Source organism: Mixophyes fleayi, chromosome 4, assembly GCF_038048845.1.
Source record: "Mixophyes fleayi isolate aMixFle1 chromosome 4, aMixFle1.hap1, whole genome shotgun sequence".
In the NCBI taxonomy this organism is placed as follows: Eukaryota; Metazoa; Chordata; class Amphibia; order Anura; family Limnodynastidae; genus Mixophyes; species Mixophyes fleayi.
Window position 1 is genome coordinate 18,430,550 of NC_134405.1, and position 16,131 is coordinate 18,446,680.

Below are 16,131 nucleotides of genomic sequence, written 5' to 3' on the forward strand. Positions count from 1 at the left end.
CTGTGGGGTGTGTCTGTATATGGTATTGTAGTTGTGTAGTTTTGCGTGCAGTTCATAAAATTAAATGTCAATTCTAAAGATTTCTTAAGAAAACAACGGAAAAGGCCCCGCATTGTGTAGTAATAGTAGCACCAGGTAATATCTTTAAGCATAAAGAGTGCATTATTGAAATCACGCTAGTAACAATTGGATTCCTCTAAGGCTGCAGATACCTATTGGAATTACCTAAAAATTTGTTAAAAACTACCCCCCCTCCCCCCAGAGTAAGAATTTCAAATAATTTTAATATCCTAAAGAATAAAACCTAGGTCTCCTGGATCAAATAGAATAGACATCAGCTCTCATCATTTCATGTAAGGAATCTGATGGGCTCTACACAGTACCTGTCCAGCTGTTAGCATTTGATTACTTAGTAATGTATGAAATTTAAATCCTTTTAATATTAGAGAGATTTGAATTAATACTCTATGAAGTGGTGTTTACCTGATTTCTAGGTTGCTAGAAGTTATTAGCTGTTTTACATAATACAATGATTGCTGGAGAAGGTTGAATTCATTGATTCCAACTAAGCGCTTATGTGCATGAGGATATTCCCTGGTGTCCTATTTACTATGCTATATTGCACTCGTTCCTGTTTGTTTTGTTTACTTTGGCTCTTCTAGGTAGGTCAAATGTTGTGGTCAGATCTTGGAAGGAGCAAGAGATTCTTTGAACTGTTGTTTAGAAATTGTTTTTTTTTTTTCATTTGAATCGGCATTATTTTACTAAGTAAATCATTGCTGAACATCTGTTGAAAATATTCTTTGCTTGACTAACGACTACTTACCTGCGGTCCAGGGTTTCTGCTGATATCTGTAACAGTCTAATGACATTCTCCTCGCTGCTTACGATCGAGTTGGTCAGACAGGCAATGGAATTGTCAGGCTCTTCCTCTTTATATTTTCATGCAAGTGGAATGTTTATGGAGGAGGGGCATTGACAACAGTCTGGCTGTCCTGCCTCGGCAAGAGTGAGATGAGCCTTGCTGACCTCTTACTGGGTTTACCTCTGGGTCAGAAGGCACACTGGATCCCTTATCTATATTCAGTGTTATTGATTCAATATTTAGACTCCACTCAAGATTACATTCAGTCTCTGGTGGAGTTAGGCCTCTGTACAATCAATCTTCTGTAATATATAAATGTAAATGATTGTAAAACATTCTGTCTACTGACAGGTGCACCATAGAGAGGACGTAGACACCCGGAACGAGAGTGCCACGCAGGCATGGAGAGAGAGAGACGGGGTGTAGGAGGGGTCCTCTCCTCTCTCTCCCTCCTATGTGTGATCCTGGATCTGCATCTAGATGGTGAGCCCCTACGCCATGTACTCTGCTGCCTGGTCTCTAGGCTGTGTCCTTGTTCATAAAATGCATCCAAGTAGACATAAACCATCCTTCCAGAGCGTCTATCGCTGTTAGTATATTGTACGCACTGTTTCTGAGAGAATTACAATATATTTAGGTCTGTTTCACCAACTCTTCTGATAGGACATAGTCTTTGAGGTTTGTTTAGTACAGACAGATGACTGATTAGACAGGAGTATTTTTGAGTCCGTTTAAGCTTAGTGTATAGTCCTTATGGAAGCATAGTGAATCAAAGCAATACTTTCCATAGTCCATATTAGAGAAGACCTCTGTATCAATTTGAACCACTGGAACTAACCAGGTAATGTGTCCATGACATATACAGGCCCCCATAATGAAGCTATAGGATTAATGTTTCTCCCAATGGAATCAATATAATGTAATTAGGTATCATGCATATGTGCTAAAAATCATACCATGTTTAGTGGACTTAAGGATATATATCTGCTATGTTTCAGAAGAGAGCTTTAATACATGTGTAGAAATCATTATAGGAACTGTTCTTGTAGAAAAGGACAATAAAACAGTTGTAAAACAGGTTAGCATACCAGCACACCTCGTGCCATGATGTCACAGAGGAGGGGGGTTTGGGCAAGGAAGAACGTTTGAAAGTAGTGAATGATTTCCGAAATGATTAATTTTGAGGGGGTCAGTCTGCTACTTGGAACTGTGCACTCTCCAGCCTTTTCCCAGACGGCAAATTGTATGAAAAATACATGAGTATAATTCTTTTGTTTCTGTGTTTTATTTTAAAGAAACTGTTTAGCATTATATTTTTCTATATATCAATTTGTGCTTGCCATTTTTATTCAATAAGCAATGTGACTTTTGTTACATTAAACTTCATTTAGCAATGTTCTGTTTTTGTGTTCTTAAAGACTTCATGTGTCAGATTGGCTTGGTTTTTATAATGCTACATTTTTGCAGGGAATTGTTTGGTTTACAGTAACTCTGATTAAATGAGGTAGTGGTTCCATTTAGGGGATCGTTCAGGGAGAAACTGAAGACTTCCTAGAGGTGTCAGGTCTTGAACTAAGTGGTGTCAGGACTCTGTATTTAATAGATATGATCAGGGTTCAGAAAAGTAGAAGCAATGACTGAACCTGTAATCTAATGGAGTCCTGGTAGTTGGGAGTTATTTTTCTTCTAGACGTATGTTACCTGGAGAGTGATCTCAGTGATGTCACTGATTACTAGCGAATTGATAGGCTGGACATTGGTCCGGCCCTCCGAATGACTGCCTGCACCGTGTGTAGTTGGCCGGTCCACTTGGAATAGCAGTCGTAGGCTCCAAAAGAAGAGCGCCCCTAGAGGTCATAATATCATGGGAAAAACGGGTGAACAAGCTGTGCCAAACTCTGATTATTTGTAGGATGACTGTTTATGGATAACATCTGGTAAATGTGTCTCTAATGTGTGTGTTTACCGGGCAGGATCTCTGGCCGCCAGCCAGGCAGAGATAGAGAACCATCTGGAGATGGGCCGGAAGCTCCTGGCTGCGGGACAGTTGGCCGAAGCCCTCTCTCACTATCACTCGGCTGTGGGTGAGTAAAGGTTTATATACGGCACAGTCCACAACAATATAGGTATAATGCAGAAGTGCTGTTAATATATTTATAAACTCCTGTAAATAGCCATATCTTGTGTATTATAAGGAGTAATGCACCCACCCTTCACTTTAAATTATATGGATATTAGAAGTCACCCTGTATAAAAGCACCTGTTATACAGCCTCATGCTTCTATATGGTTTCGGGAACCCCCTCGTGGGGGCTATTTCGTGCAGCAGTCTTTCACGGGGCCCCTAGTTTCTCTCTCATAACCAGAACCCGGCTTGTGATCACATAGTGCTGTGAGTGGGGATTGATATTTCTCCAGCAGAGCTTCTCACTGAAGCCCTGCATAGCCAGGGAGTAGGGAGCAGAGGGGCACTTTAGGAAGGAGTGGTATTTAGATAAAAAGGACCAGCAAACCAACACTTACATTTTTAAGGATATCCTAATCTAGGACACGTGATGGAGATCACTTATTCTGCGGATTTCCTTCCTCACTTCACGCTCACAACCTCGGGCATTCTGCAAAACTAGTCATGTGGTACGTCCTGGTATTAATAACGATGACATATCCGGCCCCTAAGTCAGTCACTCCTATAAAAATGCAGCTGAACTGTGACAGAACCTGAGATACAGAATGAGGGGGGGGGTATTAAATATTCAGCGTTACATAAACATGTATAAATATTTGCAGCTATTTTATGATGTCCTAGGTAAAAAACCTGATCTATCAGTGTCGGATCTCAACAAAGTAAAGCTTTAAAATAACAGAGCGCACAGTCTGATCTGTGTTTAGATTCAAGACCTGTACAAGGGCACTAATAAAATAGATGTGGCACTACAAGTGCAAGCATGTCCTGCCAGATACTGTGTGCTGTTACTACTACTGTGGAACTTTAAGCACAAGTGCGAAGCTGCAAAAAAACTTGGGGCGGGCACTCATTGAGCAGAGGAACGCAGTGCATTGTGGGGAATATGTAATGTTCTATGGTCTTTCTGACTAAATCTCCCTAAACACCATTACAATATCGCATGATAATTCTGGGTATCGGAGACCATTGTTTCAGCTGCAGTATCCTGATATTCTTTAGTGCTCATGTCTGTCAGCCTCCCGTCCATGACATTGAGACGTAGCAGTATGAAAGGCTGCGTGTGATTGGAGGGCAGGGCTGATCCGTTTATCCAGCATGCAGGATAAGCTTTGTACACCAGGGGGCAGCGTTTCCTTCCACACTGATCTCTCCAGCCAGCATAACTAGAGGAAGAGCTATGAAATATATCTATATCTGGGCATATCTTACTTATATCCCTCTTATTGCAGATGGAGACCCAGAAAATTACCTGACGTACTACAAACGTGCAACGGTTTATCTGGCGATGGGGAAGTTTAAATCAGCCCTTCCGGATCTCAGCAAAGCCATTGCTCTGAAGCCGGACTTTCTGGCCGTAAGTTTCCAAAACCGGCTCGAGGGGCGGGGTATTGGGGAGGTTAAACGCTTCACATTGTGGGGGAGAAAGCCGTTGACTTTAGCTGAGGGTGTAAACTGCTTTATTACTGTACTTTTATTTATGCATTTTACTTGTTTATTTTTGTCTATCTGCTTACCAGTTGCATATAGCAAATCATTTCAACTGCTCTCCTACATACAGCATACTGTCCACTTCTGGGGGTAAATGTATTAAGCTGAGAGTTTTCCGGCGAGTTTGAAAAGTGGAGGTGTTGCTTATAGCAACCAATCAGATTCTAGCTGTCATTTTGTAGAATGTACTAAATAAATGATAGCTAGATTCTGATTGGTTATTCAAACCCGCCGGGAAAACTCTCAGCTTGATACATGTACCCCCTGGAATCATCACAGCTGCTTCCAGCAAGGAGTTGTACACTGATGGAAGTTTAGACTTCTGCTCCGAGATCGTATTTAGGCAACATGGCACCGGTCTTTGGGGCTAGGATGATGAGTAATTGTCCGCAGCTCAGGTTATAAAGTCCTAACAAGGCACATACCACCACCGTAGGACAGGCCATGGATATATCAGTATGAATATCTAGCCATATCCATCTTCCCTTTATATCAGTCACTGTCCTCTCGGTATAGACCAGTACCCCACCAGGCAAGCAGACCAGGGATTGAAGGACAGTTTTAGACTTAATTGCCTTCAAATCACACTAGTTCTGAGCAACATGTGATGGAGATCTATAAGTTGGCTGTTGAGACAGATGCCGTAGGGTTGGAGTCCCCTTACTGTCCCACTCTTACACATAGAGTAAATCACTCCATTATTACTTTGCTTTACCTTTTCTTAATTTTTATTGAACTATGACTCTCCTCCACTGACACTATCTATACATTATGGGTTACTTACTTACCTCATATCTGAGCAGCACTTACAAGAAACAAGGACGTGTAATGGAAGCCTGAAGCAGCAGTGTTTCTGCTATCGATGTATCGGTTTCTCTGTAATCGACTCATAATGTCTGTGACGATGTGGCTCACCTGAATGTTCGTTTTCTCCAGGCCAGGCTCCAAAGGGGGAACATACTGCTCAAACAGGGGGACACGCAGGAGGCCAGCGAGGATTTCCGAGCTGTGGTGAGTCCGTCCTGGTGGGATACGGTGACGCTTTATGTCTCTGTGATGTCATCGGCTCCTAGTGAAATGATTGGCTGCCTTTTTAAAGGGGCCCAATAACTGTGGGTGTAAACCACCATATTATAAATCCTAAGTAAGCTGACTGCTTACATTCAGATCACAGAAACCTGATGTGACTTCTAATATCTGTAATAATTGACAGCAGGGGTTACATTATTTTTTATAATACACAAGTTTTCCTAATGTTCAGTGAAGGAATGACATCAGTAGTCACTGTTTATACAGGTATTATTTACAGGTGTATGTAAACACCACTTCTGTTGTTTCTATTTATATCCGAGCTCTTACTTGCACTCTCTCTCTTCCTTCTGTGCTCTCCGACTTCCGTTCCCGCGCTCTCTCGCTCTGTCTCATAGGGGGGAATTCAGTTGACCGGGAGATTTTTTTTTTTAACACCGTGTTAATCCATTTTAACGCATTTTTTTGTCATATTCGAGCGGGCTAACTTGACCCGCGATTCAATTACATTTTTAACGCTTCGTTTTTTTCATGAAACGCTCCTCTCGCGCTCCAGTAGAAGGTCTATTGAAAGTATAGGGTGGGTGAGAACCCGTCTCGTTAAAAGCTATTCAATTGTTTTTTAACGCGGTGCGTTAAACAGGAAAATATGCTGTTTTATCTCGCACCTTTTTGGGGTTTGCTAAAAATAAAAAAAAAACAAGAAAACTTTTTGAAATCATGTAATACAAAAAAAAAAGATAAACTGTGTTTATCAGTAATGCATAAAATGTAAAAGTTGATTTTCTTGTGAAACATTGAAAGAAAAAAAGAAAATAAATAAAAATCACTAATTATGTATGTTTTTGGTACAAATATGCATGTACTAACGTGTCTTGACATGTATAGATGTTTCTATAGTTAAAAATAGTGAAATAAAAAAATATGCTAAAGAACTGTAGTACTGTAATGTAGATATTGTCAACTAGAATGGTTGTGTAATACAATCTAATGTATGAAACTGTATGCCAGTCCTTTTTTTTGTGTTCTACATGACCACTTTAAACAGTGCCCTTCACTCTCCTAAAAACTCGCAAACACCAATGATTAACGCGCGGGGGCAGCGTTCCCTCTTTTTCATATGAATTGCACAAGTTTTAACGCTGTGTTAACTAAAAACGGTCGCTATAGCAGGTAAAAACCCGGAGTGATTTATTTTTACCGCTGCTGGAGCAAAAAAAAAAACCCTTAGAGGTCTCATGACTCAGAATTCTATCACATTCACTATTAAACAACATAGTCACAGTTCTCTATCCTATCCATTGTAATGTGGTCTGTCCTGTGACATAATGACATCAGGTTGTCCACCCCGCAGATGCACAGCAGTCCCACCAATGAAGAAGCCAAGAACCAACTGGAGCGGATGCAGGAGCTGGATGCCAGTCGAGAGGGAGCGTGGGCGGCCTATAACAAAGAGGATTATGTGGAAGCCATCAGCTGGCTGGAGAAAGTGATTGAGGTAAAGAATGGGCGGCCTCTTTCTGGGACTGCTGGATGTCCCTTGTGCTATCAGTATCTTGTAGTGTCTGACACGTCAGTGTGTTAGTCTGTGGATTAGGGCTAATGTCAGATATTGTTCTTGGATCTCTAGTATTCCCCCTGGGATCCCAGTGTGCGGGAGCTGAGGTCTGAGTGTTACCTCCATGTTGGAGATTTAAGCAAGGCCATCCAGGACCTGAAGCCCACAACCAAGCTCCGTAATGACAACAGAGCCGCCTTCCTGAAACTAAGCCAGCTCTACTACAGCATGGGGGATCACGAGGAGAGCCTGAGGTGAGGGGGGTCTGTATTACACCATGGGGGATCACGAGGAGAGCCTGAGGTGAGGGTGGGGGGATCTGTATTACACCATGGGGGATCACGAGGAGAGCCTGAGGTGAGGAGGGGGATCTGTATTACACCATGGGGGATCACGAGGAGAGCCTGATGTGAGGGGGATCTGTATTACACCATGGGGGATCACGAGGAGAGCCTGATGTGAGGGGGATCTGTATTACACCATGGGGGAGCACGAGGAGATCCTGAGATGAGGGGGATCTGTATTACACCATAGGGGATCACAAGGAGAGCCTGAGGTGAGGGGGATCTGTATTACACCATGGGGGAGCACGAGGAGATCCTGAGGTGAGGGGGATCTGTATTACACCATGGGGGAGCACGAGGAGAGCCTGAGGTGAGGGGGATCTGTATTACACCATGGGGGATCACGAGGAGATCCTGAGGTGAGGGGGATCTGTATTACACCATGGGGGAGCACGAGGAGATCCTGAGGTGAGGGGGATCTGTATTACACCATGGGGGAGCACGAGGAGAGCCTGAGGTGAGGGGGATCTGTATTACACCATGGGGGAGCACGAGGAGATCCTGAGGTGAGGGGGATCTGTATTACACCATGGGGGAGCACGAGGAGAGCCTGAGGTGAGGGGGATCTGTATTACACCATGGGGGATCACGAGGAGAGCCTGAGGTGAGGGGGATCTGTATTACACCATGGGGGATCAGAAGGAGAGCCTGAGGTGAGGGGGATCTGTATTACACCATGGGGGATCACAAGGAGATCCTGAGGTGAGGGGGATCTGTATTACACCATGGGGGATCACGAGGAGAGCCTGAGGTGAGGGGGATCTGTATTACACCATGGGGGATCAGAAGGAGAGCCTGAGGTGAGAGGGATCTGTATTACACCATGGGGGATCACGAGGAGAGCCTGAGGTGAGGGGGATCTGTATTACACCATGGGGGATCACGAGGAGAGCCTGAGGTGAGAGGGATCTGTATTACACCATGGGGGATCACAAGGAGATCCTGAGGTGAGGGGGATCTGTATTACACCATGGGGGATCACGAGGAGAGCCTGAGGTGAGGGGGATCTGTATTACACCATGGGGGATCACAAGGAGAGCCTGAGGTGAGAGGGATCTGTATTACACCATGGGGGATCACAAGGAGATCCTGAGGTGAGGGGGATCTGTATTACACCATGGGGGATCACGAGGAGAGCCTGAGGTGAGGGGGATCTGTATTACACCATGGGGGATCAGAAGGAGAGCCTGAGGTGAGAGGGATCTGTATTACACCATGGGGGATCACGAGGAGAGCCTGAGGTGAGGGGGATCTGTATCACACCATGGGGGATCACGAGGAGAGCCTGAGGTGAGGGGGATCTGTATTACACCATGGGGGATCACGAGGAGAGCCTGAGGTGAGGGGGATCTGTATCACACCATGGGGGATCACGAGGAGAGCCTGAGGTGAGGGGGATCTGTATCACACCATGGGGGATCACGAGGAGAGCCTGAGGTGAGGGGGATCTGTATTACACCATGGGGGAGCACGAGGAGAGCCTGAGGTGAGGGGGATCTGTATCACACCATGGGGGATCACGAGGAGAGCCTGAGGTGAGGGGGATCTGTATTACACCATGGGGGATCACGAGGAGAGCCTGAGGTGAGAGGGATCTGTATTACACCATGGGGGATCACAAGGAGATCCTGAGGTGAGGGGGATCTGTATTACACCATGGGGGATCACGAGGAGAGCCTGAGGTGAGGGGGATCTGTATTACACCATGGGGGATCACAAGGAGAGCCTGAGGTGAGAGGGATCTGTATTACACCATGGGGGATCACGAGGAGAGCCTGAGGTGAGGGGGATCTGTATTACACCATGGGGGAGCACGAGGAGATCCTGAGGTGAGGGGGATCTGTATTACACCATGAGGGATCATGAGGAGAGCCTGAGGTGAGGGGGATCTGTATTACACCATGGGGGAGCACGAGGAGATCCTGAGGTGAGGGGGATCTGTATTACACCATGGGGGATCACAAGGAGATCCTGAGGTGAGGGGGATCTGTATTACACCATGGGGGATCACGAGGAGAGCCTGAGGTGAGGGGGATCTGTATTACACCATGGGGGATCAGAAGGAGAGCCTGAGGTGAGAGGGATCTGTATTACACCATGTACTTTTACAGACAATGAGGAGAGCCTATTCTAAGCATGTTCTAAAGAGCCAGCAAAAGGCTTTTGTGGACACTTTCCTCATGGGCTTCCACAGCTATATTGAAGATTGTGTCCACCGATTCAGTGTATTTTCATCATTGTGGTCTTTATGTTTTATTTTAGCCATGTTCGGGAGTGCCTGAAGCTGGATCAGGATGATAAACATTGTTTCTCCCATTATAAACAAGTGAAGAAGTTGTCCCGACAGCTGGAGTCTGCTGAAGAATTAGTCAGAGATCAGAGGTTGGTGTCTGCACACTCTCCCTGACCCGACAGAGCAGAGTCGCTTAGCTCTCCCTGACCCGACAGAGCAGAGTCGCTTGGCTCTCCCTGACCCGACAGAGCAGAGTCGCTTAGCTCTCCCTGACCCGACAGAGCAGAGTCGCTTGGCTCTCCCTGACCCGACAGAGCAGAGTCGCTTAGCTCTCCCTGACCCGACAGAGCAGAGTCGCTTAGCTCTCCCTGACCCGACAGAGCAGAGTCGCTTAGCTCTCCCTGACCCGACAGAGCAGAGTCGCTTAGCTCTCCCTGACCCGACAGAGCAGAGTCGCTTAGCTCTCCCTGACCCGACAGAGCAGAGTCGCTTAGCTCTCCCTGACCCGACAGAGCAGAGTCGCTTAGCTCTCCCTGACCCGACAGAGCAGAGTCGCTTAGCTCTCCCTGACCCGACAGAGCAGAGTCGCTTAGCTCTCCCTGACCCGACAGAGCAGAGTCGCTTGGCTCTCCCTGACCCCTTCTCCACAGAGGAGTGATCCCCTCCCCCAAACTCTAGCCATTTGCTGTGGCCCCAACGGGCATATTTGGAAAGTATTTTCCCCTTGGTAGTCCAGTTTTAAGATCTCTGGCAACTTATTATTATACCAATATTTAATTCACGCCCAGTGCAGTTTAAAACTTGCTGATCACACAACCTCATACAAAATTACTGCAAACCACCACTGCAATGACACTCGATTCTCACTAGCTGTTTCCGACAAGGGGTCATTGCCCCACAGGATATGGGAATGTGTCCAAGACAGGTTCCGCGGACTACATGAAGCTCTGTAACATTAACGTTTGAACCACTGTCTATGGTGAGTCTCTGTGTCTGATGCAGGTTTGAAGCCGCTGTCGAAAAGTTTGAAGCAGCCATAAGAACGGAACCAAATATTGAAATTTACAGGAAAAGAGCTAAAGAGAGGATCTGTCACTGTTTGTCCAAGGTGCGTATTCTACTGTCAGAGCCTCCACACGTTGAGGGACATTGATGACTACGATGTAAGCAGGGAACGAAAGGGTTTCCTCAGAGGAATGAACTGTTAGTCTTGGTCGGCACCTGGAGTGGTCGCATTCAGCCCAAGGAGGACCTGGTAGGCACCATACTGTCATATAGTGTAGCCCAATCCGGGACTCTCTCCTAGGTAGTCAAGCAGTGGGGCCCACTGGGAATATCTCAGATACCTTGTTGAGCCAATCTGATCCCACCAGTAAGCAAGAACAAAATACTAGATGGGGTGGAGCAATGATTTTGCACATTTTGGGACATGCTATTAAAATCCTCACAATTGTGATTGTACAGAAAAAGAGCATCATTAATATCATGTAGATGGATGAATTTTTTCTGCATGTATTTTGTAGTTTGTCAGCTTTTTATAAAGAAAATGCCAGGATTGGCTGTCTATGAGTATGAAGTAAGCTTAACCTCTGTGTTATGTGTTCCCCAGAGTCAGCACACGGAGGCAGCTATTAAAGTGTGCACAGAAGCTCTTCAGAGGGACCCACAGAATCCTCTTACATTGAAGGACAGAGCCGAGGTCTACATCCTGAACGAGCAGTACGAGAAAGGTCAGGCCCTGTGTGCTATCTATCCAGATGTGCTTGGCTGTGATTATTTCTAACCTTGGTGTTACACTAGGAGGGCGTCTGGGAGTGTGAAGAGAGAGGTGTAAATGTCACATCAACAGGCAATCCTCCTGCCACATTATTATCACGTTTAGCCTCTTTGGCTTAAACTAATCATGAGAGTGAGGGGACATCGGGGTTGTCTTAATTGGGTGCGGCACTTTTTTCTGAGGTTTTGGTGCTTTGTATCACACACGTTGACCGAGGGTACCTAGAAAACCCGAGATGTGTCCCATTATAACTATAGACTGACATCCGGTCTTCATCAGTCCAGCCCTTTATCTCATTTTAATTATGTCGCCCCACAAAAGGAAATCTCATTTTTGCACTGCTTATCATCTCTACACGCACCTGCTCCCTCCGCCAAACTCCCACCATTAGCCGGTGCAAATACCTTCTTTTCCTCTGCAAATGCCGCCATCCTCTATGCCGATGACACCCATCTCCACCTCTCCTCTCTTGACCTCTCCCCTTCCGTCATCAAAGTGTCCTGTTGCCTCTCTGCCTTCTTCTCCTGGATGTTCCTTTGATTCCTTAAACTCAACATGGCCAAATCTGAACTTATTGCTTTCCCTCCCTCTAGAGTCTCCCCTCCTCCCATTGATAATGCCATCATCTCCTCTCTGCCACTAGCATAATACATGGGTGACATGCTCAACGCCTGCCTCTCATTCGCCCCCCCCCCCACATCCAATCCCTCACCCAACCCTGCCGCTTTCACCTCCGCAATATAGCTCATATTAGACCCTTCCTCTCCATAGATGTCACCAAAACTCTCATCAGCGCCTTGATTATTTCCCACCTTGATTACTGCAACCTCCTCCTTGCTGGCCTCACCCGCAACCGTCTCGCTCCTCTTCAGTCCATACTCAACGCTGCAGCCCAACTTATCTTCCTCTCCCACTGGGCTACATCTGCCTCCCCTCTATGACAAGCACTGCACTGACTCCCCCTCCCCTACAGAATCCTCTTCAAAGTCCTCTCTAACTCCACTGCACTTTATGTCCATGCGTTCTCCCTCTCCTTTCTGTCAGCTAATGACCACCGCCTGTCCTCCCATCTGGTTACCTGCTCTCATTTCCGCATTCAGGACTCTCCCGTGCTGCCTCTTTCTCTGGAATGATCTCCCTTTCTCTATCTGGCTGTCTTCTAGCCTGCACATCTTCAAATGCTCCCTTAAAACCCACCTAATCAGGGAAGCCTACTCTTCCTCTGTCCATCCCACCCCCTTCCCTTCACCACCTACCCCTACATGATCCCTCTTCACCAGTCTAAGTTCTCCTCACCCTTCATCTCGTTCCTCCTCTGTTCATCTCACCACCTGCTCTTTTCATCCCCCTGACCTCTACTTTCCTGACCCTTACTCCCTCCTTTGTGTCTCTTCTTACTCTACCCTTCCCTTCTAGATTGTAAGCTCATGCGAGCAGGGCCCTCTTATCCTCATGTTCTCCTCCTTTTGTTACTTTTCCCCTCGCCCCCCCTACTCTTGCTTCACATCTTTAGGCCTCTATCCTTAGTCTTATCTTCACCCTTGTCTTCCCTCACTGGCTTCAATCCTGTTAGTTGCACCCACACTCTAGGCCACAGGTAAAGCTTGCTTCATATTTCTGTCCCTTCCCTTGCTTGCCTTAGTTCTCTCCCCCTTCCACTCTTTACTTAGCATCCTGCCCTGCACTTCAGCCTCCTTAGCACTAGTGGCCTGTAAATCTACTACACTCTCTTTGTATTGCTCAGTATGCCATGTCCTGTTTTTGTCCTATGCTCTACTGGGTTGATAATTTACTGTTATGCCCTGTAGGCCATGTCCTGTGTGTGTTTTTTTGTTTTGTTTCTTTTCGTCTCACTCTTCTCAGTCCTTTCTACCCTCATTTTTTGCGCTTACGCTCTCTTGCTTTGCTTGCTTGAGCTCTCATACTCTTTCTTTGCTTGCTAGCTGGCTCACTCTTGCTTTGCTTGCTCGCTCTTTCTCTCTCTCTTTGCTCCCTATTCTTCCTTCTGCATGTTGTTTAATGGCTGTTATTTTCTGTTCTTCCTTTCTTCTTCGAGTCTGTTTCTTCCTGTGGCTTTTTCTTCTTCACTCTTTGTTGTTTTTTTTTCTCTATTTTGCTTTGGTCTCTCTTTCTCTGTTTCCCTGTCTCTCATTTTTTCCGTTTATCTAACGTTTGCGTTCCTCTGGCTCCCCACACTCTTACAGCTGTGGAGGATTTCCAGCAGGCGAAGGAACTGGACGGCGAGAATGAGGAAATAAAGGAAGGCCTGGAGAGGGCCCAGAAACTGCTAAAACAGTCCCAGAAACGAGATTACTACAAAATCCTTGGGGTGAAGAGGTAACGCTAGCTAGACTTGCCTGGGTAAAATAGAGAATGTCGGTTTCCTGGTCACGGCTCGCTTGTATTAGCGAATGCTGCTCTCTTACAGGAACGCCAACAAACAGGAAGTGATCAAGGCGTACAGGAAGCTGGCACAGCAGTGGCACCCAGACAACTTCCAGTCAGAGGAGGAGAAGAAAGAGGCGGAAAAGAAGTTCATTGATATTGCAGCAGCGAAGGAAGTGTTAACAGACCCAGGTATATTGGTGCTTTGTTTCATATAACGGGGGGTTGTCATTCTGGGTGGCTTTCAAGTACATCTACCAGTTTAAACAGGAACAGGTGTGCAAGTCATTGTGTAGTTTATTAGGAGCATGAAACACAGATTGATTATCTGGTAAATAGATGTGGACTATCTGAGTGTTCTGAGCCCCTCTGTACTTCCCTTTCAGAAATGCGCCAAAAAGTGGACGCCGGAGAAGATCCGCTGGATCCGGAAAACCAGCAAGGCTCCGGGCACCACCAGCAGTGGCCGTTTGAGTTTAACCCCTTCAGCTCGGGCAATTTCCACTTCAAATTCAACTTTAACTGACCTCCAGCCCCTCCGTACAGGACGATGTTATAGGTCACCTCGTTACTCCTATTGACAGTTTACAGCGGGATGGTTCTGATGCGCAACCTTACCCCAATATTCAACCAGTCGCGGCCGGTGCTTTTTACGGTAGCGTCTGGTCAGTGAACCGGTTAAATCTCTTCTGTTCTTCACCTTGACTCGTTGATACCCAAAGCATCGCGCCTTGAAGATCTCCTTTATACGACCTGTAAAGCACGATCACAAAGAGCTTATTGATGAGCTGAATAAGAATAGGAAAAACCTTTTGTTAAATCCTATCGAAGGCGGAAAAATAAAGTTTACGATCTTAAATATAAAGAAAAAAAAAAATGACTTGGGGGCCGGGGAGAAAATATTGTAAAATAAAAATATCTAATTTTAAATGAACAACTTACTGCTGACTTTGGCTGGCTGTCCTAGTTTTACAATAAGTTTAAGCCATCTACCATATTGTTCCATTTGTGTTTGAAGATGATTAAATGATATACCAGGCAGGCTGTGACGGGGGAGAGATCACTGAGTCCACTTGTCGTGGCTCGGTTTCCTGTTCCCTTGCTGACCTTCATTATAACAACTTTATTTTTTTTATATGGCAATCCAGAGCGGATTGTGCAGTTTGCGGAACAGGCACACGGCTGTCCTCCTTTCGGCACGCTCAGAGATTGCATACACTGTAATGTGCTAGGTATCAGTATAATGTGTTCTAACATGTAGCACATTACTGTGTATTAAAGAGGCAGGACCACTACATGGAAGTGCTGGTCTTTAGAGGAGTCGTATCTATGGCTGGGAGATTAGCGTTGCGCAGTCTCTTCACACTCTTGATCATCTCTGCCTAGGTAACTTGAAGTTCAAGTGGGATGTATGAACATTTATTTATGGACTGGCACTTTAAAAAAGGGAAAAAATTGCAGTAATAAAGCAAAACTGGTTATGAACATATAGACAGAAGTAAGGCCTTATATCAACTTTGTTTTATACAGAGAGGTATTTAACACTAAAATATTCTCAACAGCTTAATAGTAGACTTGCCTCACTATTCTGTGCTGCTGGGGACCCTACTCCTTTATACTATATGACCGGATGAGCTTACTTTGCCACCCGGTTGATGGGGATAGGGTGAAAAGGGATGTTGCACATCCGGATCGCTTTCTCACCGTCGGTAACCGACTGTGACTGACCACTCCTGCCACCAGACACATGCTGACTTGCGAATGTCAACTGCGCAATAGTTGTAGGAGGATTTGGCTGAGACTACCGGGCTCCTTTGCCGACACCTGGAACTGCTTCTGGGTAGCTGGTACAGCTGCTGCAGCGCCTCACTTTGCTGTAGGATGGCTGGTACCTCCTGACCGTTTACTGTGGATCAGGGCTGCTGGGTAACGGGCAGAGTGTTGACACAGAAATGCTGGGGTTGACACATGACAGCCAGGGAACGGATTAGAGTGTAAGCTCTTTTTGTTGGTCACAAGATACAGCAGGCAATAGGCGTCAGGCAGAATCTTCAAGCAGTGATGTTTATTGCTGAAGGGCCCTGATAAGGACCTTTACACACTAGTTAGAGGTATTAGTGATCGTCCAGAAGTACAGATGGAATACTACAGTCAAAACACAAAATACAGCTCTTTATATACTGTTTCAGAGACACATGTTGGCAGGGGTAAACCAGCTCCCTTCCTAGCAGGCACTGCAAAGCCTGAGATATTACATCAGATGATTAC

General features: G+C 45.8%; 1 protein-coding gene across 1 annotated transcript in view; it reads left to right on the forward strand.

The window, feature by feature from the left end:
• Window positions 1-14,804, forward strand: part of LOC142151072 (dnaJ homolog subfamily C member 3-like) — a 16,841-nt gene extending 2,037 nt beyond the window's left edge. The window contains exons 2-13 of the mRNA XM_075206370.1: window positions 1,217-1,348; window positions 2,839-2,949; window positions 4,279-4,403; window positions 5,474-5,548; window positions 6,921-7,064; window positions 7,197-7,378; window positions 9,731-9,850; window positions 10,704-10,809; window positions 11,311-11,431; window positions 13,683-13,815; window positions 13,907-14,055; window positions 14,250-14,804. Of these exons, the coding sequence (XP_075062471.1) occupies window positions 1,267-1,348; window positions 2,839-2,949; window positions 4,279-4,403; window positions 5,474-5,548; window positions 6,921-7,064; window positions 7,197-7,378; window positions 9,731-9,850; window positions 10,704-10,809; window positions 11,311-11,431; window positions 13,683-13,815; window positions 13,907-14,055; window positions 14,250-14,389 (1,488 nt within the window). The 5' untranslated portion in view covers window positions 1,217-1,266 and the 3' untranslated portion in view covers window positions 14,390-14,804. The remainder of the gene's footprint in view (window positions 1-1,216; window positions 1,349-2,838; window positions 2,950-4,278; window positions 4,404-5,473; window positions 5,549-6,920; window positions 7,065-7,196; window positions 7,379-9,730; window positions 9,851-10,703; window positions 10,810-11,310; window positions 11,432-13,682; window positions 13,816-13,906; window positions 14,056-14,249) is intronic.
• Window positions 14,805-16,131: the final 1,327 nt, after the last annotated feature.